At 65.7% G+C, this 23,989-nt stretch overlaps 3 protein-coding genes across 6 annotated transcripts; 1 reads left to right on the top strand and 2 right to left on the bottom strand.

Moving 5' to 3' along the window:
* Positions 1–15: 15 nt before the first annotated feature.
* On the bottom strand, positions 16–6,054 carry ACOT7 (acyl-CoA thioesterase 7). Of its 3 annotated transcripts, none has more exons than XM_055705994.1 (10): positions 5,945–6,054; positions 5,048–5,165; positions 4,462–4,618; positions 3,862–3,953; positions 3,613–3,727; positions 2,915–2,929; positions 2,186–2,272; positions 1,268–1,384; positions 850–1,034; positions 16–216 (listed from the first exon to the last, which is right to left on the bottom strand). In XM_055705994.1, exons 1-10 carry the CDS (start codon positions 5,995–5,997, stop codon positions 112–114), a joined length of 1,044 nt encoding a protein of 347 aa, XP_055561969.1. In that variant the 5' UTR covers positions 5,998–6,054; the 3' UTR covers positions 16–111. The 3 variants fall into 3 exon arrangements, with proteins under 3 accessions (XP_055561969.1, XP_055561971.1, XP_055561970.1); XM_055705996.1 differs by lacking the exon at positions 5,945–6,054 and adding an exon at positions 5,261–5,295; XM_055705995.1 differs by lacking the exon at positions 2,915–2,929.
* A 1,649-nt stretch (positions 6,055–7,703) lies between these two features.
* ESPN (espin) lies at positions 7,704–19,601 on the top strand. Its single transcript, XM_055703525.1, is given in 15 exon segments — positions 7,704–8,081; positions 8,864–9,057; positions 11,249–11,435; positions 11,518–11,700; positions 11,783–11,914; positions 12,006–12,575; positions 14,181–14,342; positions 14,426–14,488; positions 14,490–14,601; positions 14,889–14,915; positions 16,162–16,307; positions 16,402–16,683; positions 18,738–18,817; positions 18,899–18,910; positions 19,008–19,601. Coding segments are annotated over 15 exon segments (2,592 nt in total). The 5' UTR covers positions 7,704–7,787; the 3' UTR covers positions 19,156–19,601.
* A 267-nt stretch (positions 19,602–19,868) lies between these two features.
* On the bottom strand, positions 19,869–23,911 carry TNFRSF25 (TNF receptor superfamily member 25). Of its 2 annotated transcripts, XM_055703532.1 has the most exons (7): positions 23,530–23,911; positions 21,726–21,921; positions 21,492–21,623; positions 21,239–21,391; positions 21,068–21,149; positions 20,912–20,973; positions 19,869–20,826 (listed from the first exon to the last, which is right to left on the bottom strand). In XM_055703532.1, exons 1-7 carry the CDS (start codon positions 23,557–23,559, stop codon positions 20,198–20,200), a joined length of 1,284 nt encoding a protein of 427 aa, XP_055559507.1. In that variant the 5' UTR covers positions 23,560–23,911; the 3' UTR covers positions 19,869–20,197. The 2 variants fall into 2 exon arrangements, with proteins under 2 accessions (XP_055559507.1, XP_027659086.1); XM_027803285.2 differs by having other exon boundaries at positions 21,726–23,911.
* Positions 23,912–23,989: the final 78 nt, after the last annotated feature.

Genomic DNA, 23,989 nt, shown 5'->3' with positions numbered 1-23,989 from the left:
GCTGGGGCAGGCGAAGGCGCGAGGCCCGGCGCAGACCGGACACGACACTAACGGGAACCTGGACGTTTGGCGGGCAAAGGCTGCAAGAGCACGGGGCGGCACAGGCTGGGATCACTGCTGGGCAGCCTGCTGCATCTGCGCCTGCCGCTTGGCTTTCGTCTGGAGGTACCTGCCCTTCCCTTCCTCGAAGCGCCGCTTCTCATCCTCTGTCTCTGTCTGCCGGTGACATAAAGAAAGCAAAGCCAGAGGTGTTAGCTGCCTCAGGGCATCACAGCTCTCCCACACTGCACGTTGCCTCCCATTACAAGAAACAAGAAAACTAAAGGAAAACCTGCACTCCGTGAACTACATGTTTTGACAGGTAAGGTACTCCTGCACAGAGCAGGAGGAGACCTGCACAGGATAAAATATTAATAAAGAAACAGCCCCCAGTCAGCAGCGCCATGTCAGCAAAGACCTGCCAGGATCAGGAGAGCTAAAAATAGTCAGGGAGGCTGCAGCGTGGAATGCCACAAGGAACAGGGATGAGAGGGCCTCTGTTGCTGCTCAGGGTCCTCTCCTGCGTGTCCCCAGGAGAGGAAGCAGCAGAGCTTGCATGCAGCCTGTCCTCAGCTGTGAGAAAGGAAAGAATGCCCAATTGACACATCAACAATTTTCAGAAGAAACATAAAAAAATACCCCAACCCTGAATCCTGCCCTGGAAAGGCTCATTCATGCTCATTTTTTTCTGCTGAATAATTCAAGGGAAGAGGACTTCCTAGACAAAAAAGCTGGCCTGGGGCCTGCCCCAGGAGGAGCAGGAGTGGGGCTGGCCCAGCAGGCTGGCAGCCTGGTTGGGAGAGCTCTTACCAGCAACTGTGGGACAGGAAGAGGCTTCCCCTCCTTGCTCAGGGAGACGTAGGTGAAGAAGGCGCTGACAGCACGGTACCGCTCCCGAGGCTCGTCCACGAATGGGTCGGCATCTACAAAGACTTCGATTTCCATGGATTTATTGCTCGTGAAGGTCATGCGTCCTGAGATGGTGATGACACTGCCTGCGAAGCGGAGAGGGGCCAGTTAAGCTGATGGCCCCTGCTTCTGCTCAGAGGAAGGGAGCGAGGGGCTCTACATGTTACATGCTTAAGCCATGTCTTAAGTGGAGCTTATCGACAAAGGACTAGTTTAACAGGGAATAAATTGCCCTGCCTGTGTGTCCCGAGCATGCACCCAAGGGAGCCAGGATGTGGCACTGTGCGAGAGCGAAGTGCCCGCCATCACTCTCTGGTACCTTTTTTGATCTTCTCATGGAAGTTGATGGCATCCACTGAGGCAGTGACGATGTTGGTCTTGCAGTGGCGGGCAGCCACAATCCCAGCGACCTCATCCATGAGCTTCATGGTGACACCTGGGGAGGGGAAACAGAGGGTCCTGTCTCAGGTAAAACAGAGGGATTTGGGAAAAAAAACACAGGTAGGCTGGTAATGTCTTTGCACAACCAAAGGTACGCCAGGGAGTCAGACTAGTGACTGAATTTCAACTGCAGGAAACCCCTGGTACCAGCACAAAGACTCCTGTCAAGAGTACCATCAGGGTGACATCCTCGCAGACCCAGGCTTATGACCGAGGCCAGCTCTGGCTCTCCTGAATTTCTCTAAGCAAACCTCAGCCTTGTAAGGCAAGATCAGTCCCACGGATCTCCCACTCGGAAACAGCTCTGAGCCATGTTGTTTTGCTTTTTCTTATGGATGCAAATAGACAAATAGTGGTGTGTAGCCCTTGGCGAATGCACCTCTTCCCAGGCTCACACCACACGCATCCGCCTTGCCCTGCTCTGCCTGCCTGGCAGACACTGGGCACTGCCAGCCAAGAGGAAATTACTCCAGCAATTTGCAGTCATTGTACATGTTTATAATGTACGTGTTTATAATCAGAGATCTGCAATTTAAGAGACAAATGACAAAATTGTAGGATTTACAATTTGAGTATGTCAGTTTTCGGGGCCTTTTTTAAGCACAGAAAAAGACAAAGCGTTTGTCTCAGCCAAAGCAACGTCGAACCTTACAGGTGGTGCAAACGAGCCTGTGTGCCTTCAGAGGCAGAGCCTGCCTCCCAAAAACACCCAGATGATGCACAAGTTGCTCTCAAATGGTGCTTCTGCTCTGGGGAAGAACCAACCCAGCCATTGAACAGGGCAGGCAGGACTCACCTCCATGCACGAAGCCCAGCAGCGTGCAATCCGATGGTCCCACTAGGTGGATCAGGCTGGACTGGCTGTAGCCAACCGTGTGTGGCTCTGGTTGGAAGAAGAAAGCAAAGTGGAGGTCAGAGCTACTCAGCCAGCACCCATATGCCACTGTACACACCTGTCTTAAACTGTCTGAAGGAAGAAAGCATGGGGCTGCCTTATGCAAAGGTGAAGTATGTTCAAACCGGTGTTTAAATTGGCCCCGAGAAGTCCTGAGAGCAGAGGCTATTCACCGTCTAATGGGCTGCCACCTCCCTCTAATGTCCACCCATCAATTTTATTCCAGCTCAGTTAATTTCTTCTTTTAAAGCTTTCAGAGAGCCCAAAAGCAAAAGGGAGGGAACTGACACGCGGCTGTACGCTTTCCATCCTCAGGCCACTAGATGCAGCTGAATCTCCCTGAACCTGCCACTTAGTGGCATCTCCCAAGAGCCATGCTTCCCCCTTGGCGCAATGGCCTCGGCCCCCAGCCCCCCCAGCCCTAGCACATGCTGGTAACATCTGACTTGCCACTAAATCCAGACGACAGAAACTGCACCCTCCAATTGCCAGCAAAGGAAAACTGCTCTTGGGGGTGGTTTTCCACCTAACAAGAGAAGCTAAAGGCACTTAGTGCAAGAAAAACCAACCAAGCCCCCAACCGCTTGGCATCACCTTGTCAGGGAAGACGCAGTGCCCGCGGAGCCTTACCTTTTGTCTGCCTATCTGTGAGCAGGGAGAACAGAGGGGAAAAAAAGCATTTGAGCAACTCTCGTCCTGTATCACCCCCTGCCCAACAATCCCCGCATGCCATCTCTCTGTCTCTGCCTGAGGACCACGGCCAGTCCTGGAAGCCACTGGCCACTTGCCCCTTCAGCTCTCTGTCAGCACCACCATCGTGCTTCCAGAAGCTGGGCCAATGCTTTTGGGAGGAAAAGGATCCCCAGCAACCCCCCAGTGAGAACATGACTCCCACTTCCTCCCTGTAGCTCATCCTCCCCTTCAAACACCGGACTATGACTTCTTGATAAAAACTGACTTCCAGAGAGGGGCTGCAGCTGCAGAGTGTGAAAAATCCTCATCTGACACTTGTGTTCACCCCATGCTGAGCAAAACTAGTTCCTGCTGCCCAGGACTGCACAAGGGATGCAAGGAGTGGCGGCAAGAACTATATTTTGGATAAGGGCAACCGACCCACCAGCCCCAACAGAGGATCACAGGTGCCCACCCAGCTCCCCCTGTGCTCATGCACTGTGGCTTCAAAATCCCATCCCCATCCCCAACACAGTATTTTGGAGGGCACGCTCACAGCCACAGGTGCCTGCGGATGGCTGGAGTTGCCTTGGGGACTAGTTCAGCCTCCCAGCACCACCGGGCCATTTCCACAGGCCACACACCGCCCACATTACCTGGGTTGATGACAGGGAAGATCATGTCGCCGTTTCTCTGCTTGGTTTCCAGCCGATCCAGCTTTTGCTCCTCATATCGCTTCTTCCCCTCATCCTCCTGCTCCTTTCTCGCATACTGAAAGGAAAGGCCGGTAAGAAGAGGGTCAGCAAAGCCAATGGCACAGCCGGGGATGCCAGCGGGGCTAGGTTAGAGCCATTCTCCTGGAGAGGGTGAGCTTTCGTTTTTCAGACCAAAGCAAGCTGTCCTACCTGGATGGGGGGAACCTCAAGGACCTTGTTCACATTCTTCAGGGACAGTGGCACATACCACAGCGTTGCCTTGTTTGTCACCTTCTTCGCCCCTGGAGGAGAGGGGGGCAAAGGGTGACCATGCCAGCACCAGCAGCGCTTCACTGCCACTGGCGCTGTCGCAGTCTGGGGCTGTCTGCACACTAGCAATGTCACCGGCACTGGGCAGCCCCCTGCCCTGCTGAGCTTTGGCTTGGAGCAGATGTGACAATGCGCTTTTGGCAAGGCATCCCAGCAAGTGGAGCCAGTTGCCACAGCAACAGCAGGAAAAGGGTCTTCTTCTGGCCAAAAGCAGCCACGAGCAGCAAATTAGGCAGGAGGAGCTAACAGCAGATTTTTCCATTCTTCACTAAAAGCGATCAATGGAGCCATAATCCCCAGGGAGCCTGCTTGGCTTCCCTTCCCAGTGCCACCCCCAACAATCTCAATAAAAAGGCAAGATCTCCCCTCTGCCCAATGCTACCAGCAACGGTGGGTGGAAGATGGAGTCACTGCCACGAGCTCTCAGCTTATCACGATTATTCCTGGAGTTTTGGGACAGAGCCGCCGGCAGCCGCCCACCTGTTAAAATGTTTTCGGACATGACGTTGACCTGGACCTCCACAGAGTGCCGGGAGGTGTAGGTGATCTCAGCGCTGACGTTGGCCACCTCACCGATGCACACTGGGGAGAGGAAGTCCGTCCGCTCCACCCGCGCCAGCGCGGCCACACAGGGCTCCTGGGGACGGCGAGACAGCAAGAGTAGCAGCCACAGCCATGCCAAGCAGGATCGCAGCCAGTGGCTCCCCATGGCTGGCCCATGCTATGTGCAGCTCCGGCACTTCAACTACCACCTTATCAGCTGGTGGCCATGCTTCCTTCCCCACCCGTTACCAATGCTGGGGCTGCCTCTGACTCGCCCGTCATGGGAGTTGAAACACTAACAGCAGTGTAATAATATTTCTGCTCGTAAAAGCACCAGCTGGAGCCACCAGTGGTTTGCACACAGCAGCAAGGATTTCCGCTGTGTGTGTGACAACTGGAGAGGACCCCAGGGATGACTGGTGGTCCCAGGGGACTTCCCGCTGCCAGAAGACCCCTGAGGTGTGGCAAGGGGGTCAGAGAGTCACTGAGCCAGAGCCCAGTGGGCACTCCGGTGCCTACTTACCCCAGCCTGGGAGTTGCAGTGGCGGGTGCTGATGATGGCTCCTGCCTCCTCAATCATCTTCAGGATGGTTCCCCCATGGACATTCCCCACGACATTGGCATCATCCGGCCGCATGATCCTGCGAGGGGAGAGACACAAGGAGCTCGCACTCCCCTGCCATGCCCCCAGCCCGGGTCCCAGTGCAGCCACTCGGAAGCATCGTTATTGCCCTACCGGATGATCTGCTGGGCCATCTCACCACGCTGATGCTGGCAACGTCACTGACACTGCCTGCATGCAGCTTCCTGTGAGCGGCAGTGGAAACCGCCCCAAATTATAGCTGGGAGTGGAAGGAGGCATTGCTCCTTTGCTGGGTGCGGCCGGCTGCTCAGCTAGGATGGTGTGTCACCACCACCTCGCTGCGGCAGACAGAGCCGGGCACATGCCACCCCTTGACCTGGCGCCTGGCAGCCACAGTGGTTTTGCTGGAGCAGCAAATAATCAGCGGGAGGAGAGAAAGTGAGGCACGGTGGCGATGGGGCAACAACCATGTGCCGGCCCAGAGAGGAGCTGCACTTTGGCAAGGCGGCCATGCCAGGGAGCTGCAAAAGGCAGGAAAACCGGGGCATGCTCTGCCCGCCCTGCCAGCTCACAGGCACCGGAGTGAGCGCACAGCGCTGCTTCACAGTGCCAGGTGCGACCAGCGTCAGCAGCGCAGGCAGCGATGCTGGTGCAGACAGCGTGACCGGCGCAGGCAGTGCAGGCAGCGTGACGGGTGCCGGCAGCAGCACAGGCAGCAGTGCAGGTAGCACCACCGGTAGCATCCCGGTTGCAGGCCGGCCCGGGCCCGCCCGCGGACCCCCAGCCCCCCTGCCCTCCCCCGGGCCCCCGGCAGCGGGTGGCGCGGCGGGGCCGTACCTGGAGACCTGGATGGCGGCCGGGCCCGGGCCCGCGGCCCCACGCTCCGACATGGCGGCACCGGCGCCCCGCCCGCAACGGCGCTGCGGCACCGCCACGCCTCGCCACGCCACGCCTCCCCGCGGGGGACATGCCCTCGAGGCATCCCATTGGCGAACAGCGCCTCGCCACGCCCCCGCACCGGCAGGGGGGCGGGGCAGCGCTCCACCGCCTGGCGCCGCCTGGGAGCGCAGAGAAGGGCTGGTGTCCCGGTGCCCGGGGACGGAGCTCCGGTGGTGCCCGGGGACCTGGTGCTCCGGTGCTGCCCGGGAGGCTGGTGTCCCAGTGCCCAGTGCCCGGGTGCGGTCCTCCGGTTCTGCCCAGGGAGCAGTGTGTGCCCCACTGGGACTGAAGCCCCTTCACCTTCACTCACTCAGCTGCCTGCCCTGGGGTGCGCCCTGCTTGCGGGGGGGCTCACGGAGGTCACGGCCTTCAGGCCGGCACGGGCAGCTACCAGCACCTGCTGGAGCAGGCTCGTGCTGGGTGTGGGCTGCCGGTGCGGTGGCAGCCTCCCTGCCTCCATCCTTCCCCATTGCTGGCGGCTTTATTCGGTCGGGAAAGAGCTCCATGGGTCACCCAGGGTTTTGGGGGCAGGTGAAGGTGATGGCCCCAAGCAGCAAGGGACAGATCTCTGCCGAGCGCAGGCAGGGATAGGGATGAGGACAGGGATGGAGAGGTACGGGTCAGGGCCGGAGGAGCCGAGGCACTCACGTCCTCCTTGCCGAGGAGCGGCAGGATTAGCACTCTGAGGTGCTCGAGGCTCTGGTTGATGCGGTCGCAGCGGCTCTTATCCATGAGGGGCTTGAGGAGACGGGGTGGTGAGGGCGGGCGGGCGGCCCGGGGCTGTGTGGGTCCGGGAGTGCCGGAGCTCTCACCTTGTGCAGCCGGGTGGTGGCAGGAGGGGGGCGCGAGGGCCGGTGGGAGACTTGGTGCTCCCGTACCGCCATCGCCTTTATGGGCTGTTGGCGGGGCAGGGCAGGCAGCGCGGGCAGGCAGCTCAGGCAAGCAGGGCAGGCAGGCAGGCAGGCAGGCAGGGCAGGCAGGGAGGCAGGAGGGGGCCGCCGCGCCGCTGTCCGTGGTGCTGCACCAGCTGTACTGCCGCTGTCCGCGGTGCTGAACGCGCTGCGCCGCCGCTGTCCGCGGTGCTGACGGCGAGGGCTGTCCCAGCCTGCCCGCACTGCCCGCGCCGCGCGCTGCCCGTGCCAGTGCCCGCGGTAGCCGCCGCCGCTGCCCGCGCTGCCACAGGTCCCGCCGTCCGTTCCCGCGCTGCCGGTCTCCCCCCTCTGGCCGGCCCTCCCGTGGCAGGAGGAGGCAGGGCAGCCCGCCCGGCATCTCCCGCCCCTCGTTCCTGCCCGCGCTGCTGGGACCGGCAGGCGCCCGTCGGGGCTGCAGGAGGAGCCCATCACCGCCGTGCCCTTCGCGTTGCCCGGCGGCTGGCGGGGAGGGGGACACCCGTGGGGCAGCTTCGCAGAGCCGCAGACGGCGGTACCAGCAGCTGGACACGGGCCGCTCGTGGGGTCCCCCGGGCCGGTCCCAGGCCGGGTCGCAGCCCGGCAAAGCCCGGCTGCCGTGGCAGGGGCGGGGGGCGGGGGGCAGGGGGCAGCGGGGCGGGGGGGGCCCGGGCAGTAGGCAGCCGCCGCGCCGTCGGGCGGGGCGGGCGGAGGGGCGGCCCCGAGGGAGGAGGAGGAGGAGTCGGCGGGGCCGGGGGGCGGCGGGGCGGGAGCGCTGCGCAGTGCCAAGCGGCGGCCGGGCCGGCGGGGCCGGGGCCGGGGCCGGGACCGGGGCCGGCGGGGCCGGGGCCGGGATGGCGCTGGAGCGGGCGCTGCTGGCGGCGCGACAGGGCGACGTGGAGGCGCTACGGGGGCTGCGGGCGGCCGGGCTGCTGCGACCGGGGCTGCGGGACGCCCTGGGCGCCTCCCCCGCGCACCACGCCGCCCGCGCCGGCCGCCTCGCTTGCCTCCGGTACTTGGCGGCCGAGGCCACGCTCCGCGGCGACGCGCGGGCGCGCAACGGGGCCACGCCGGCCCACGACGCCGCCGCCACCGGCAACCTCGCCTGTCTCCAGTGGCTGCTCACGCAGGGGGGCTGCGGCGTGCAGGTGCGAGCGGGAGCGCGGGAAGGGGGGGGCAGCAGGCAACCGGGGGGACGGGCGCGTGTGGACCCCTCCAGCTCTGCCGCCCGGCGAGCCGGGGCCCCGACGTGGCGTCCTACCCATGCAGAACGGGGGGCGGCCGGGGGGGGGAGGGCGGAGAGCCCCCGGGATCCCGGCGGGACGCAGCCCCGAGGGGGGCGCAGGGCCTCCGGGGCTGTGCCCGGGGCTGCCGGCCCCTCCCGGGGTTACGCAACGGCGGGAGAGGGGCGGTAAGCGGCTTGCCCCGGGGCCGACCGAGAGCTAACGACATGTGACGGGCCAGAGGAAAAGGAGGCGGCGGAGGGGCTGGGAGCAGGGATTAAGCTGCAAGGATGGGGTCAGCAGCTTCGGCAGCCTCCTGGCGGGGGCCAGCTCTGCCCGCACCCCGCCGAGTACGGAGGGTGGCCGGGCTGGCGGCACGGCGGGACCCCGCGGGGAGCCCCTCCAGGCAGGGGCTGCTGGTCGCTGGCAGAACAAGGGGGGCTTTGTGCGGCGCTTGCAGTGTGCGGGTGCAGGCCCTGCTGGATGGCAGGCATGCTTGTCCCACGGCCCCTGCCATGGCCTGTCCCCTCCCTCTAGCCCTCTTCTGTGCAGACGAGACCTCCATCCCGGGCAGCCTGCCCTCCCTGGGGCCAGCTCCCGGCTGTGGGGGGGCCCACAGCTGCCCACAGTCCCTGGTCCCACACACACACCCTTGCCGGAGGGGGCCGGGTCCCTGGTGCCAACAGCCACCCCGGTTCCTCCCACAGGACACAGACAACTCTGGTGCCACCATCCTACACTTGGCAGCCCGCTTTGGTCACCACGAGGTGATCGACTGGCTCCTCCGCTTTGGAGGCAGTGACCCTACAGCGGCCACCAACACGGGAGCGCTGCCTGTCCACTACGCTGCGGCCAAAGGGGATTTCCCTTCCTTGCGACTCCTCTTGGGACACTGCCCCAGGTAATAGCCCCTGCTGCTGGCAGGTGAGAGGGGCTCCATGCCGGGGGCTGGCAGGGGAATGGGGTGTCCACTGCCACCCCATCCCTCCCTCCAGCCACTGGGCAAGATGCCAGCACTGGGGATGGATTCCGCAGCCACCCTCAGCCCCCAGCTCCAAGGGCAACGCGGCTGCATTATCAGGCCAGGCAGCCAGCTGCACCTTCTTTATGGCCCGGAGAGAAAGGGCGAGGAGAAGAGCGGCCAGTGCTGACAGAAATATTACCACTGGCCGCTTGGTTGGCTCCCTGGGCTCCTGGTGCAGGGCGATAACACAGCCGCCTTTGTCCACCAGCCATTACGTAAATGGATTAGGCTGCCTGCCGAGGAGAGGCTGCTCCCTGCACCGGAGGTGAACTTTCTGCCTGCCCAGGGCCACGAGCACTGCTGGAGGCAGCAGCCCTGCTCGGCTGGCAGCACGGCAGCATCCTTGCTTTGCCTCCCGAGCGGTACCCGTGGCCCAGCGCATCCCCTGGGGTACATGGCATTGCAGCCCACCAGGCCCACCATGGCAAGCCTCACTGTGGGACTGCAGCAGGCACTTAGCCAGCCCCTAATCCGATTTCCTGTGGCAGGCAGAGGCTGCCAGAAATAACCCACTGCCCCGGCCGATGTGGAGCCCGGAGGGTAGCGCCTTTGCCCTGTGCTGTGCCCAGTTAGGCTTGAGGGCTGCAGATGCACAGGGGTGCACAGCTCCCTCATATCCAGAGGGGTCCCAAGGCAGTGGGAGGTGAACCAGGGCTCAGCACCCCTCCGTGCCTCAGTGCTGTGACCCCAGAGCCCCGACCCTTCCTGCCAGGCAGGGTCACAGAGCCCATTGTATGGTCCCTGTTGCCCCATGGCACTCACCAGCTGCAACCTCCCCAGCCCCAGTCCCAGCTCTTTACCCCCAGGCATGCTGGCTTAGCCCCAGGACATCTGTGGGGATTAACCCCCCGTGGCGCACAGCCTGGCCCCAGCCCAACCATGGCTCCTGCTTGGTGCCTGTTGTGTCAGTCCTGGTGTAGCGCAGCACTGGTGGTGGCCCTCCCACGTTGGTTTTCATGCTTCTTGCCAGGGTTGCTTCACTGCTGTCACCGCCTTCCCCTTGAATTATTTAGGGCTGGCCCCACTCCCGGCCCTGTGCCCACTTGGAGGCTCTGTTACGGCCACGAAATCCAATCCCCGGGTGCTGCTGTGGGATGCTGGCGTTCCCAGCCCACCTTCGCACTGGCCTTGCAGGGTCTCCAGCAGCCAGAAGCCCGGTGTGAAGTCACGGCCATCTGGCAAAGCAGTTTACCGGCACTTGCCCAAGTGGCTTAACCCCTTCCCAATTAGTGGGAGATGGTAATCAGGGTCTGAATGCATGTCTGTACCCCTGCTGTTCCCCTGCACCACGGCCCAGCCTGCCACCATCCTGGCCCAGCTCCTGCTCTGGGAGTGCCCAGCAGCATCCCAGCCCAGAGCTGTGGCACCCCAGGGCAGGCGCCCTGCGGCACGGCACGGTGGGAAGGCAGTGCTGGCCACAGCCCATCTCACAGTTACAGGGATCAATTATTAAGGGCCCGCGATCTTTGCGATAACAGAGCGGAGTATTTATTGCTCTTCCTTTTTTAAATATTCAACAGGTTTTTTTATGAAGCACTTAGTAAAACAGCTTCCTGCACGGTGGGGATGTGGGATGTAGGATGCACAATTTGGGACGAGGCATGCGAGGATGCCAAGGCCTGCCACAAGCAGTGGGGGGACACCTGTGCCAGGCAGCCGGACTGGCAGGGGGCAGTGGGCAGCAGGGCCAGCACTGCCATGGCGCAGGTCAGCATTTACCTGCCGGCTCCCCTGTGGCCAGCGCTGCCTAAGCCGCTTATTTAAAAATACAGCTAAATTGCAATGTCCAGAAACAGCCGGAGGAAGGAGCTTACCCTAAGCAGGCTGATTAACTTAGTGACCTCCCACTGCAGCAGCCGCTGCTGCGGGGACCCAGCGGGGAGCCAGGGGGTGGATGGCTCCCACCCAACACTGCCCAGCTCTGCTACTGCCCTGCCTGCACCCAGACAGCATGTTCCCTCTGTGTTCCTCAATTCCCCGTGACCTGTGTGTCCCCTACGCCCTGTACCTCCCTTCCCAGTGTGCTTGGTGGTGGCTGCAGGTGATGGGTGCTGTGCCCCTCTTGCAGCACGCTGAGTGCCCAGACCAAGACAGGGGCCACCCCGCTGTACCTCGCCTGCCAAGAGGGCCACCTGGAGATCATCCAGTACCTGGTGCAGGACTGCGGGGCTGACCCCCATGCGTGTGCCCATGATGGCATGACCCCGCTGCACGCTGCTGCCCAGATGGGCCACAACACTGTCATCGTCTGGCTGGTAAGCGTGGGCTGGGCACAGCATGGTGGCACGGCATGGGGCATGCTGTGCCAGCGCTCAGCCCGCCCACCCACCCGCCCAGATGAGCTTCACGACAGTGAGCCTGTCAGAGCGGGACGCTGAGGGGGCCACGGCCATGCACTTCGCCGCCAGCCGTGGTCACGCCAAGGTGCTGAGCTGGCTGCTGCTGCATGGTGGGGAGATCACTGCTGACAGCTGGGGTGGCACACCGCTGCACGATGCTGCTGAGAACGGCGAGCTGGAGGTGGGTGCTGGTGGCCAGCAAGGTGCCAGGGTGGGGAGAGGGAGTGCCCTCCGGCCCTGCCATGCTCCCCCACTCTCCCCAGTGCTGCCAGATCCTGGTGGTGAATGGCGCCGACCTCAGCATCCGTGACCAGGACGGCTACACGGCGGCCGACCTTGCCGACTACAATGGCCATGGCCACTGTGCCCAGTACCTGCGCACTGTGGAGAACATGGTATGGCAGTGCTGCGGGGCCACGCGCGTGGGGACCACGCAGGGCCCTGCCACTCCCGCCCCACCACCTGACCGCACGGCTGTGCCAGCAGAGCGTGGAGCACCGCGTGCTGTCGCGAGACCCCTCGGCAGATGGGGAGTGCCGGCAGCCCGACTCGGGCATGTCATCGCCCAACACCACGGCGTCGGCACCCCAGGCACGCTTCGAGGTGGGCTCCCCTGCCAGCACCCTCTCCAACTACGACTCCTGCCACTCCAGCCAGTCCAGCACCGGGGAGAAGAGGGGTGGCCCCCTGGGGGCCCCCGCTGCCCGTGAGTGCGGGGCCGGGGGGTGCAGGGCAGGGGACACGGGGCTGGCCCCCCGTGACCCCCTGCCCTGCGCAGGGGTGCCCGCACCAGCGCTGGCGGACATGCAGGCGTACATGGACATGCTGGACCCTGAGACGTGGCCGCGGGGCCGGGGGCTGGCAGGCGAGGGCCCCCTGCCGCCGCCACCCCCCACCTTCCCCCCCCCGCCACCCCCACCCCCTGCCACCCGACCGCCCCCGCCGCCCCCTGACTACCCCGCACCCGCACCCCCCGCCGCCCCCCACACCGCCGACATCTACGTGCGGGCCAAGAACAACCTGCGGCACGTGGAGAGCCAGGCGCTGCGCCGAGAGGTACGGCCCCATGCACCACGTCCCACACACGCCGTGCCCCCTGTGCCCCACGCACTGTGCCCCATGCACAGCTGCTCCTGGCCACGGAGCTCATGGGATGTGCCACCTAGGGGGGGACATGCTACTGGGCACCAATCTCCCGTGGGGAGCTGTTAGTTCTTGATGGCACCGGGAGGGGACAGCCCCGGCTTGAGGCCACATGCCTGCGATGCTGACTTGCACCACAGGTCCAAGGTGCAACCGGCAGTGAGGGTGCAGCCAGACGGGGCCTCTGCGGCACTGGGAGGCCTTGCTGCACCAGCTGGGGCACCTGGAGGCACCGTGCAGGCCATTGCATGGCTGACTGTCACGGCTGCACCCACGTGGCCTTGGCGATGCCACCAGCACCATGCCGAGCTGGGTGTGGGCAGCTGCGCAGGCTGTAACTGGAGCAGCCAGCTCCGGTGTCACCTGCGCAGCAGGTGTCAGGTGGCTCAGCTGGTGCTGCCAGGAGCTGAGAGGGCTCAGCCGGGCGTGCACAGGTAAGAGGGGTGCAGCCCCTGAGGCGGGCTGGGGGGGGGCATAGGGATGCGGTGGGCTCAAGGCCGTCCTGACCCCCAAGTATGGCTCTCGCCACTTGTCCGGGGACAGGAACCTGGTGCACAACTGTGGTCAGGCCACCGGCAGAGCCCAGAGTTACAGGGGATGGGGGCACATGGGAGGAGGGTCTTGGCAGAGCAATGTGTGCCAGGCCTGTGCAGGGCTCAGGACCCTGTTGTGCTCTTTGTGCATGTCTCGCTAACGGGGTAATGAGTGGCCTTGCCTGGGGGGCTACAGAGCCGGGCTGCCCTGGGGAGGGGCAGGCATGTGCCAGCCAGAGCAATGTGGGCACCCCAGGCAGGGGGGCTGAGCAGCACAGACCCTCACACCGGACTGGGGCTGGTGCTGTGGCAGTGGGAGCTGGGCTTGGCACAGCGCCCACGGCAGACAGAGCAGGAAGCACCGAGCTGTCGCTTGTTGACTTAGCTGGGGCTGGTGGCAGTGGCAAGCGCCTGGGCTCACCATGCAAATGCCACGGGTGGAGGTGGCGCACAGGGAAATGCAAATAGCAGGGCCCCCGGCATGGGGAGTGAGGCCGTGCCGCCGCGGCACCTCAGACCCGGGCAGTGGGCATGACCCCCTGCAGCGCCGGTGCTCGGCAGCACGAGCCACAAAGCTGCTGCGGTATGTGCTGGGGTGAGCTGAGGCTGTGCTGCCCAAGAGCCCCGTTCAGAGGGAGGTTTGGAACCAGGCCCCATGGGAGATAAGCTCCAGGTAATCCATGGGGCCAGGGCTCGGCAGTCCTGTTCCCAGGGGGTTATCCCAGGGGAGGCTCGGCTGGGCTCCTGGGCACAGGCTATAGGGTCACAGTGCCAGGCACTGATGGCACATCCTGCCAGCCCCACATGCAGTCCCTGGTGCGGCCTTGTGCTGAGTGGACCCATGGCGTATGTGCCTGCTGTGCCCCAAGCCTGGCATCTGCCCCACAGCCACCCTGGGCACGGCCTTGCTCTGCCACAGCTCTGCCCCACAGCCACCCTGGGCTCAGCTGGGCACGGCTGTGCTGAGCCATGTTCCCCATTGCAGCTGGCTTCGCGTGAGAGCAGCCCTGAGGGCCTGCGCAGGGCCGACTCCAGCAGGCGGTCAAGGAATTTTGGCAAGCAGCCGAGCACCGGTGACTACTACAAGCACCTAGGGCACGGCACAGCCGAGCAGCCCGGGCCCCGGCGAATGGCACACAGCGAGGAGGTGAGCCCCAGCCTCGTGCCGCAAGCCTTCATGTGGCTCAGCAGCACCGGCACCCCGCAACGCCTGCCCATGCTTTCTTTCAGGCATCGCCCATCTCAGAGGACACCATGCGCAACGGGGAGAGCAAGCCTGGTGCTGAGCTGCCACCCCCCGCCGCCACCCCCACCGCTGCCTGATGCTGCCTGTCCGATGCCCCCACCACCGCCACCACTGGCTGAGACCCCTGCCGGACCCCGCCGCTCCTCCTCCTCTACAGGAAGTAAGTGGCGGGGTGCCGGGCAGGCACGGGGAGCAATCCCTGGCACTGTCCCATCGGCTGCACCACGGCACCAGCCGCCCCGGCGCGTCTCCTTCTGCGGCACTCTGGCTGTGTGGCTCCTGACAGCCTCTCTGTCCTTCTCTCCTCCGGTGTCGGCGTGGGGGCCCCCATGCCCGCCCGCCCCTGCCTGCTCTCACTGCTGGCCGCTTCTCTTCTCTCTTGTCTCGCGGTGGCTAAATCCTTCCTCTGCCGCGCGCCCTGCGCCGCCTCTCTGCTTCTCTCCCTAGGAGGAAAGGCGCTCAGGCAGATGAAGAGTAAGTACCGCGGCCCCACGCTCTTCCCTGCTCTGGGGGTGCCCCGGCGCTGGGCATGGCCAGCGGGGCCCGAGCCGGCACCATCCCATGCCGGAGCCACGGGGCACTGACAGCCCCAGTGGCTGGCAGCTGGCCGCAGCCCTTCTGCCTGCTGAGCCCTCGCTGCTGCGTTGCCAGGCCGGCGTGCCACGCGGTGGCCCGAGCCCTGGCATGGGGCTGCCGAAGCCAGCCGGCAGGGCTGGCAGGGCTGGGCAGGCGGCCGGGGCCCCATGCCCCCCGCGGCCCCCGCGGCCCTGCCGCCGGCCCTGCACACAGAGGGCCTTTGTCTGCGCTCAGCCGGCTGGCGTGACCCCGCCACGTGAGCGCACCGGCCGCTCCCCCACCGCTGATTGCAGCCGGGCTTGGCTGCCGCTCAGCACCTGCTTTATTAGCGCCGGCTCCCGTGGCTGGGGGGTCTCAGCCGGCACTGGATGGCAGCGCGTGCGCCCTGCTGGGGCCTCAGCACCCACAGCCCTCTGGCCCCGGCACGGCGCAGCCAAGCAGGGCGAGCTGCGGGAGCCGGCGGCAGGGAGGGGGCTCTGCCTTGGCACGGCACCATGGGCCATTAGGGACCCACGCATGGCTGGCACAGACGGTGGGTGCTCGTGGGGTGGGTGGCACAAGCGGTGGCAAGGGCATCCTCAGGGGCACTGCCGCGCTCCAGCGCCGCTGCCATGACGATCTTGGGGCTCAGGGCTGGCAGTGGGGCTGGCTTAGGCTGTCAGTGCATCGCTGCTGTGGGCTGTGGGGGAGGGTAGGGGGTCCAGGGCCCCCGGTGAGGCAGCACAGTGTCATCCTGCTGTGCCAGGGCTGTTGCCAGCCACAGACCCATCCCTCTGCAGGCAGGTCACTGCTGTCACAGCGTGGTGCTGTGAGGTGGGTGGCCCTTGGGGCTGGGGCTCTGAGATCTGGGTGCTGGCATGCTGCTCCATCAAGGTCCCATGGACCTGGTAACCTGGGTGTTGGGATACTGGTCCCATGGACCCAGGGAGGTGGGGTGCCAGGCTGCTGAGTGCTGGGATGTTGCTCCAGCAAGGTCCCATGGACCTGGGATGCTGCTCCGATAGGAGTCCCAGGGGCTCTCAGGCATGGGGGGCAGTCAGCTGGCCACCCTGTCACCCCCGTGCGCCGCAGGCTGGCAGAGGAACTGGGGGTGTGGGGGGCTGCTGGCAGCAGGGCCCTTACTGCCCACCCTGCCTCCCCCCAGGCACCAAGTCCTTCAACATGATGTCCCCCACTGGTGACAACTCAGAGCTGCTGGCTGAGATCAAGGCCGGGAAAAGCCTCAAGCCGACGCCACAGAGCAAAGGCTTCACCACCGTCTTCTCCGGCAGCGGCCAGGCAGGGGCCAATGTAAGGGGGGGAGGGGTGGGTGGTGGGGGAGCCGGTGGCGGTGCATCATGGCACAGCGGGTGCCCACCACCCTTCTTCCCTCCTTCCTCCATAGGCAGAGTCGCCGGTGTCCTCCCCGTCACCCACCAGGACGCCCACCCCACCGGCCACCCCCGAGGCTGCCGGGCCACCACGCTGCCTGGCAGGGGGCTCACCAGAACTGGTGCTGAATGGGAGCTCGCCGGTGCCAGCGGCAGGCACCGGGGTGGCAGCAGAGGCGGAGGCGCTGGTGCCGAGCCATGACGAGCGGGGCCGGCCCATCCCCGAGTGGAAGCGGCAGGTGATGGTACGCAAGCTGCAGCTCCGCATGCAGGAGGAAGAGGAGCAGCGGCGCAAGGTAGGGGGGTCCCGCGTGCTGTGGCGGCGCGTGTGGCGTGGGTATGGCCCAGCAGCTCAGGACCTGGCGAGATGGTGTGTGTGGCATTGCCTCTGGTTCCTGGCTGTGCCAGGGGACCACCCCACCCGCATGCAGGGGCATTGTGTCCCAGGGGTGCCGCACGTGGCGGCGGCAGTGGTGGCATGAGGTGCACGCGGTGTGGCCTCAAGAGCCCCTTTGCCCTCTTTCCCGCCGCAGCCTGGGAGCCACTCGCTGCCCCTGTGCCAGCGCAGGCCACCCACCCGCGGGGGCACACCTGGACCTGCCGGGCAGCCAATGCGGGAGGAGGACTTGCGGCACCTGGAGAGGCGGCTGGGGAGCCTGCGGGTGATGCATGAGGCCCAGCCAGTGCAGCCGCTGCCGGGGCGGCTGGAGAAGGAGCCGCTGCCGCTCCTGCCGCTGCCTGCCACCCTGGCGCCCCAGCACTTCGCCCTCACCCACAAGAACCCACCCACCCACAGCAGCCAGCCCCCGACACTGCCGAGGAGCGTGGCTGTGCCACCGGCCACCCCGGGGAGCCAGGAGGGGCAGGGGGCAGGGGGGGCAGCAGGCGGCCCTGGTGCCCAGCATGATGCCCAGCGCGAGATCCTGGGCTGTGGCGTCTCCGTCCGCAGCCTCAAGGCCAACTATGAGGGCCCAGGGGGGGCCTCCCCACCCATCCCCAGGGTCACCAAGCGCAAGCGGGCACAGCCCCCCAGCAGCACCCGCCAGCCTGTCCTGGAGGAGGAGTATGGGGACGGGGCACTGCGGCGGAGCCGGCCGGCACCACCGGAGCCAAGGGGCCCACGGCAGCATGCTGAGGCACACAAGGAGCGTGCCGTCTTCCTCTTCCTGGAGCACTGGAAGAAACGGGCACTGGCAGCGGTGCCCGGGGAGGAGCGGCCGCGGCGGCCGGGGAGGCGGCGGCCGGCAGCAGGACGGCTGCTGGCCCGCTGGAGAAGCATTGCTCGCCGGGTGCCGGGACGGCAGATCCGGCGGTTGAGCCGCGCCACGGTGCTGTACTGGCCCCAGCACTTTCTGCCCCACATCGGTGGCTCGCCCATGCCCCATGACAGCCTCCCGCTCGACCTCTTCATGCTGGGCTACTTCCAGCTGCTGGAGATGCCTCTCAGCCCCGAGGAACGGCGCTTCCGCCACCTCCTCTGCTACGAGATGTTCGACCGCCTGGGCAGCCACAGCTGGCACCACGTCCGCCACTTCCACCGTGCCGTGCTGGAGCAGGTCGAAGCCGGCCACCGCCACTGGCTCGACGGCTTTGAGGACCTCGTGCAGGAGTTTTTCGAGAACGGCCCCACCATGGTGGCGGAGAGCCCTCCGGAGCTCCCCGCGGCAGCCCTGGGAGGGGAGGGGGCATCAGTGCCAGTGCCGGTGCCGGAGCTGGGCGAGTTCAGTGAGGAGGACGTCTGCCGCTTCATCGACCGTAGCTTCTCCTTCTGGAAGGAGAAGGAGGCGGAGATGTCCGACACCTGAGCCCAGCGGGATGCTGTGGGCTGTGCCAGCAGTGTGGGGGCGGGCCAGGAGCAGGCACCGGGGGCAGCCGGGGGCAGCAGGACCCGGTGCCTGGGTGTGCTCAGCTGACTGCGGCTCTGACAGCGTTGTGGCTTGGCTCAGCGGAGGGCTTGGTGTTGTTTCGCGTGGCCCCGGGCCGAGGTTGCGGTGTGCCGCTTGCTGTGGCTGTGTGTTGTGCAGGGGGTGCAGCACTGGGGCTGCGCTCCCCTCTGGCGTGGTGTTTGCGGTGCCGGGGCGGCGTGGGCCCCTGCGTGTCAGTGCAATAAAGCTGTGGTGTGCTGCGAAGGGCTGGCCACACCGCGCACTCCTTCCTCCTCCCTGCGCCGGCAGAAGGCAGGCGGCGAGGGGCGATGTCGGTGAGCCCCCACCAGCGCTGTGCCGGGAGCACGGCTCAGCCCGACGACCAGCAGGATGTGGTGCCGCGTACCAAGGCAATGCCACTGCCTCCCGGTGCCAGCAGCAAGGGCAGGCTCCTGGCAGTGCGAGTAACATGCTGTCTGTTGCAGGAGAAGGAGGAGGAGGCACGCCTGGCCAGCATGCCAGCCTGGAGGAGGGACATCCTGCGCAAGAAGCTGGAGGAGGAGAGGTGAGCCGGGGGCAGGGGACGCTGCATCAGCCAGCCGCCCCCGCGACTCCGCTAACCCCGCTCTTCCCTTTGCCTTTGCAGGGAGCAGAAACGGTGAGTGCCGCAAGCCCCTTCCCTGGGCAGGTGGGTGGGCACGGCGGCTCCGGCGCTCTGGTGACCATGGTGCCCCGTGCCCTCCGCTGCTGAGCAGGAAAGAGCAGGAGAAGCTGAAGCGGGAGGAGGAGGAGAAGGAGAAGGAGCAGTCGGAAAAGCTAAGGACTCTCGGGTACGATGAGACAAAGCTGGCGCCCTGGCAGCGGCAGATCATCCTCAAGAAGGGGGACATAGCCAAGCACTAGCCACGCCACGCCGCGCCCTGGCTCTTTGCGGCGGGAGGAGGCCAGCAGGTCCCACCACGGACCGGGATGCACCTCGACACCCTCCTCCCACCGCGGATGGCCACATAGCCCAACCCAGAGGAGCCCTCACTACCACCCCGAGCACCTGTAGCTCCCGTCCCACTGCCGTCGGCCCACTGCCACTCCGTGCTGCCCTTCGCAAAGCGAGCTGCCGCAGTGTGGGGCACCTGGCTCCTTGTGCGCCGCTGGGCTCGACTATTGAGGCTGGGCTCGCCATGCTGCCCTGCTCCCCGTGCTCCCCGCAGGCACCACTCGCCGTTGCAGCTGCAGCACACTCACCACCACTCCTGCCCCTCCCGCCTCTGGAGCCACTTGAGGCTGGCTCCTGGCTCCACTCCACCCCGGACCACCTGCCTTTCCAGCAATTAAAACGATAAACCCCGCCAGCAGTGCCCCGCGCCTTCCTGGGGCTGCCCATGCCACCTCCCTGCCTGCACCGTGCTGCACCCACTGCGGTGCCCCCATCGCCCATACCGCCCCCATTACCACCATCACCCGCACATCCCCATCGCCTGCATCACCACCCCCACCCACATTGCCCCCACCACCTGCCGCGGCCACGTCACCCACCAACGTCACCCCTGATGCCAGCAGTGTCTCGGTGCTCAGCCGGGCTGGCGCAGCCCTGGGAAGAAGGGCCGGGGGCCAGAAGATGGAGAACATGCCACTTTATTGGGGCAGGGGCAGGCGCGCCTGTCAGCGGGCGGCCTCGAGAACTATCCCATGGGTTAACGGCAGGCTCGGCCCCCGCTCATCCCTCGAGCGGCCGGGCAGCCGGTGTGCTGGGGTGCAGGGTCCCCCCCTGGCCCTGGGAGCAGGGGGACATAAATAGGGGGGGTGGGCAGGGAGGGGACATAAAACTGACATAAAATGTCTACACGGTTTAAGTAACAATACTTAGGGGTACGGCTCAGCCAAGGCACCTGGTAAGCCAGGGAGGTGCCGGGACCTCACTCTGCTGGCGTGGTGTCATCGGTGGGGGTCAGGGGCCCGCCAGCAGGCTCCGGCGCAGCGCCTCAGCACAACCAGCCAGCTCCATGCGCTCCAGGGCAGCATAGACACGGTCAAGCGTGGCGCTGGTCTGCTGGCACCAGCGCTTCAGCATTTCGTACTGCTGGTCACGGATGTGGGCCACCTCCAGCTCCACCAGCTCAATCTCTGCCTCCCGCAGCTCCAGCACCCGCATGAACTCCTTCCAGCGCCGCACCGGCACCACGTCGATGATGGTGTAGAGCTGGCTGCCATGCAGCAGGGCACCACGGGGCTCCAGGGGAGCAGAGGGCTCCACCTGACCACCCGGCTGTGCCGCACCACTGGGCTGCTCCCGCAATAAAGGCTGGTGCTTGGGGCTCTGCCTCACCGTGCTGGCAGCATGCTCCGTCACCTTAGGGGAGTACAGCTGGGTGCAGCATGAGCTGTCCCACACCTGGGCGCTGGCCTGGTACCACGGCATGGCCACGGGCCCGGCGGTGGGGGTGGCCACCTGTGCCATGGGGAGGGGGCTGCCTGCCAGGGTGCTGTGCCGGAGCCGCTTCCTTTTGCGGTAGATGGCAAGGGCACCCAGGAAGAAGGGCCCGGTGAACGCCAGCAGAAGGTACTCCAGACCCGTGCCTGCAAGGAGAAGCAGGAGCGTCCTCATCAGCCAGCCAGCGCAGCGGCCCCCACACTACTGCCCCCAGCCCTGCAGCCCCCACACCTTGCCTGCTGCTGCCGCTGCACACACGCTGGCACTCTGTGCCGCATGTCTCCTGGGTGCTCCTGCAAGGAGAGGGGAGCCGTGGGTGCCGTGCTGCGCTCTGCCATGGGCCCTGCACATGTCCCTGGCTGGGGCACAGGGAGGGTCAATGCTTACGTGTGGCACGGCCGGCACTCACTGCCCTCAGCGTAGAAGTCAGGCTTGCAGCTACCGCAGAGCGTGTCCTGCACCTCTGAGCCTGGGGAGAGGGTAGGATCAGGCAGGGTGGCACAGCCAGAGGTGGCACAGCCGGTGAGGGCGCATCACGGGCTGGCCAGCAGCACTCACATGGCCGCTGGATGAGTCGCCCAACGCAGGGCTGGCACTGCCGGCAGAAGAAGTCATTGCAGTGCTCATCAAGGCAGTCACGGAAACGGCCATGCTCGCAGCCACAGGCAACATTGCTGGTGGCCGAGCAGTTGCTCAGCACGCTCTGGAAAGCTGCAGGAGGCAGGCGGTGAGTGGTGCTGCAGGGCACAGCGCAGCGCCATGCAGCGTGGCACAGCACGGTGTGGCGTGGCGCAGCACACCGCCAGCTCACCTTGCCGGTCACACTCGTAGCAAGCCTGGCATTTGGGGAGGGTGTTTGGCTGGGCGCGGAAAGTGCCGGCAGGACAGGCGGTGCAGACGCTGTTGTTGCTGTGGCTCGAACACGGGGCAAACATGAACGTCCCTGCGGGGACAGTGGGGTGACAGGGAGCATGGCCACCTGGGGTGAAGCACCCAGTGTGCCACAGCATGCCATGCCAGGCTGTGCCGGCCAGGCAGGTCTCACCTGCAGGACACTGGGTGCAGCACCGGTGAGCCTCCTTGATCCAGTTCATGCCAGCGGGGCAGGGGGGTCTGGTGACATGCCTCCGCAGGCGGGTGGGTGGCCGTACCAGGACCTGCTGCCCCTGTGGCACAGGGCGGTCCTGGCACCCTGGGGGCTGTGATTCACTGCCTGCCAGCCACAGCGCTGCCAGGATCACCTGTGGGCAGGGAGAGGGCAGGGATGCCGGCAGCTGGGGCACCCCAGGAGCCATGCAGCTGCGGGGGCAGCCCTCGCACCGTGCCCTCCACCCTTCCGGCTGCACATGCTGGGCCATGTGGACACCAGTGCCTGTGTCGGGCAGGACGGCTGGAGCCACAGCTCTGTGCCCCAGAGCTGCACAGGTGTGGTGCCCCAGGGCTGGGAATGCCCCGCAGCAGCCCCTGTGCCGTGCTTCCCTTGCCCTACGCAGGCAACTGGCTTCCTGCTGGTGCTGCAAGACACGTATGCCATGGGGGCTGCTGTGCCACCCCTGGTAATCCTCGCGCGCTCTGCAAACAGTGCCGCCAGGCTGGCTGGGAGCGGTCCCAGGGTGCTCGGCTGCCTGCCCCACTGGGGACGGGGACAAGGGAGGGGGTGCACGGGCTGATGGCGGTGCTGGGGCTCACCAGCCTGGGGAGGTGTCAGCAGCTGAGCGCGGGAGGGTTAATACTGCTGGCTTCTCTTTCCTGGGGTTTTTCTTCCTTGCAGAGGAGGCGATTTCCTCCCCAAGAGGAAGCCGTGCCCGGCTCACGCTCTCCCCGATGCTATCGCGCCTCGTACGTGCGTCCCAAACTAGGTCACCACTCCCCCACCCTGGGGCACCAGCTGCTGCACCCAGGGGAGCCCCGCTCCCCCCACGGCTGCGGTGGCGACAGGGTGCCCACGCCGGCACCCCCATCCCGGGGAAGGCAGGGGGCCGGGGAGGGCCACGGCACTGGCAGCACGGGCAGGGAGCCAGGGGATTCCTCGCTGGGGGCTGGATTTCCCAGCCGCAATAGCCCTGATTACGGCAGCTGAATCATTTTCTATTAAAGCCGCCACCAGCAGCAGACTGGAAACCACGTGCAGGCCGCCCCGCTTGCAGGGCGCTGCTGGGAGATCGGGGCAGCCGCCTCAGCCCCAGCTGCCAGCAGCACATCTGAGTCACCGCTGAAGCACGACCTTCCCATGGTGGGGTCCTGCCTGCACGCCCTGCCTGCCAGCGGGCAGCTGCCCCTTCCCCAGCACCCGGAGCAGGTGCCCCACGGGCGCGGGAGCCGCCGGCACAGGTGCAACCCCACCGCTGGCTGCACCGTGGGGAGACACCGGCTCCTTTGCCATGCAGCCGCTGCCCTGGCCCGTAACGCAGCCCCCGTGCCGTCTCTGCTCCTGGTGCCCGTGTGCTGGGGCAGTCACCCAGCCAGCCCCAGGGTGGCCCTGGCAGCTGCCACCACTGGCAGCCCTGACCCGCTCCCACAGCCCACCAGCACGGCCAGTCCCCGTGGCGGTGCCCTGCCTGCAGCCCCGTGGCTGAGCCCACACTCCCTCGGCTGCATCGCGGCCGTGTCGGCAGTCCTTCATGGCTGTGCCATGCCCGTGCTCCCCGCGGCTGTGCCATGCTGCAGGTGCTTCAGCGAGGCAGAGCCCATTCCCAGGTGTTCAGCTGAGGGGGGAGCAAGCTTTTTAGGCATGCTTGCACTGGGCTTGCCCCCAGACCCCCACCCCCCAGACCCGCTGTAGCCACAGCCCCAGGGCACCCTGCAATCGGTGCCAGGGGTCCGTGGGACCCCAGCACTGCCACACTCACCCAAGACACCCCTGGGCAGCAGAGCTTCATCCTTGTGGCCGATGCGGCTGGGTCATGCCGGGGTGGCGAGTGGACCAGGGCAGTGGGCGCAGTGGGGTGTCAGGGCAGTTCAGCACCTGGGCAGGGTGCCCTGGCACCCCATCGCTGCCGGCAGTGTGTGACGCGTGGCAAGTGAGCGCCAGCCCTCCCCACACAGGCTTTTACACCCAGCCGCGGCAGGAGGAAATGCTTTTTTGGAAATGAGTCCAGGGGGTGTGAAACCACATGACGGGAGCAGCAGGCGCGGGAGGGACCTGTGCTGCCTCACCATGGGCTGCCCGGCCACCGCCCTCCCTTTCCTGCTGGCACAGACACGCTGTGGATGGGCGATGTGGGGAGCACAGGGAGCCCTGGGGCATGAGGCTGGAGCTTGTCCCCAGCCTTCTCACCATGTCTGCCCTGGTGGGGCTCCCCCAGTCGT

This window comes from Falco cherrug, chromosome 3 (assembly GCF_023634085.1).
Source record: "Falco cherrug isolate bFalChe1 chromosome 3, bFalChe1.pri, whole genome shotgun sequence".
Classification (NCBI taxonomy): Eukaryota; Metazoa; Chordata; class Aves; order Falconiformes; family Falconidae; genus Falco; species Falco cherrug.
The sequence above is the reverse complement of the archived record's forward strand: the minus strand, read 5'-3'. Positions and strand labels throughout refer to the sequence as shown.

What these genes read in the sequence shown, in the direction of transcription:
- ACOT7 (XM_055705994.1), bottom strand. Translation starts at nt 5,997, where the DNA reads ATGTCGGAGCGTGGGGCCGCGGGCCCGGGCCCGGCCGCCATCCAGGTC. An exon ending in TTGAGGTTCCCCCCATCCAG is followed by an intron (nt 3,728 to 3,861) that starts GTAGGACAGCTT and finishes CTTTCCTTTCAG; the next exon opens with TATGCGAGAAAGGAGCAGGA. An exon ending in TTCCTGTCCCACAGTTGCTG is followed by an intron (nt 217 to 849) that starts GTAAGAGCTCTC and finishes TGTCACCGGCAG; the next exon opens with ACAGAGACAGAGGATGAGAA.
- TNFRSF25 (XM_027803285.2), bottom strand. Translation starts at nt 22,038, where the DNA reads ATGGCCCAGCATGTGCAGCCGGAAGGGTGGAGGGCACGGTGCGAGGGC. An exon ending in CTGCACCCAGTGTCCTGCAG is followed by an intron (nt 21,624 to 21,725) that starts GTGAGACCTGCC and finishes CTGTCCCCGCAG; the next exon opens with GGACGTTCATGTTTGCCCCG. An exon ending in CTACGAGTGTGACCGGCAAG is followed by an intron (nt 21,392 to 21,491) that starts GTGAGCTGGCGG and finishes TGCCTCCTGCAG; the next exon opens with CTTTCCAGAGCGTGCTGAGC.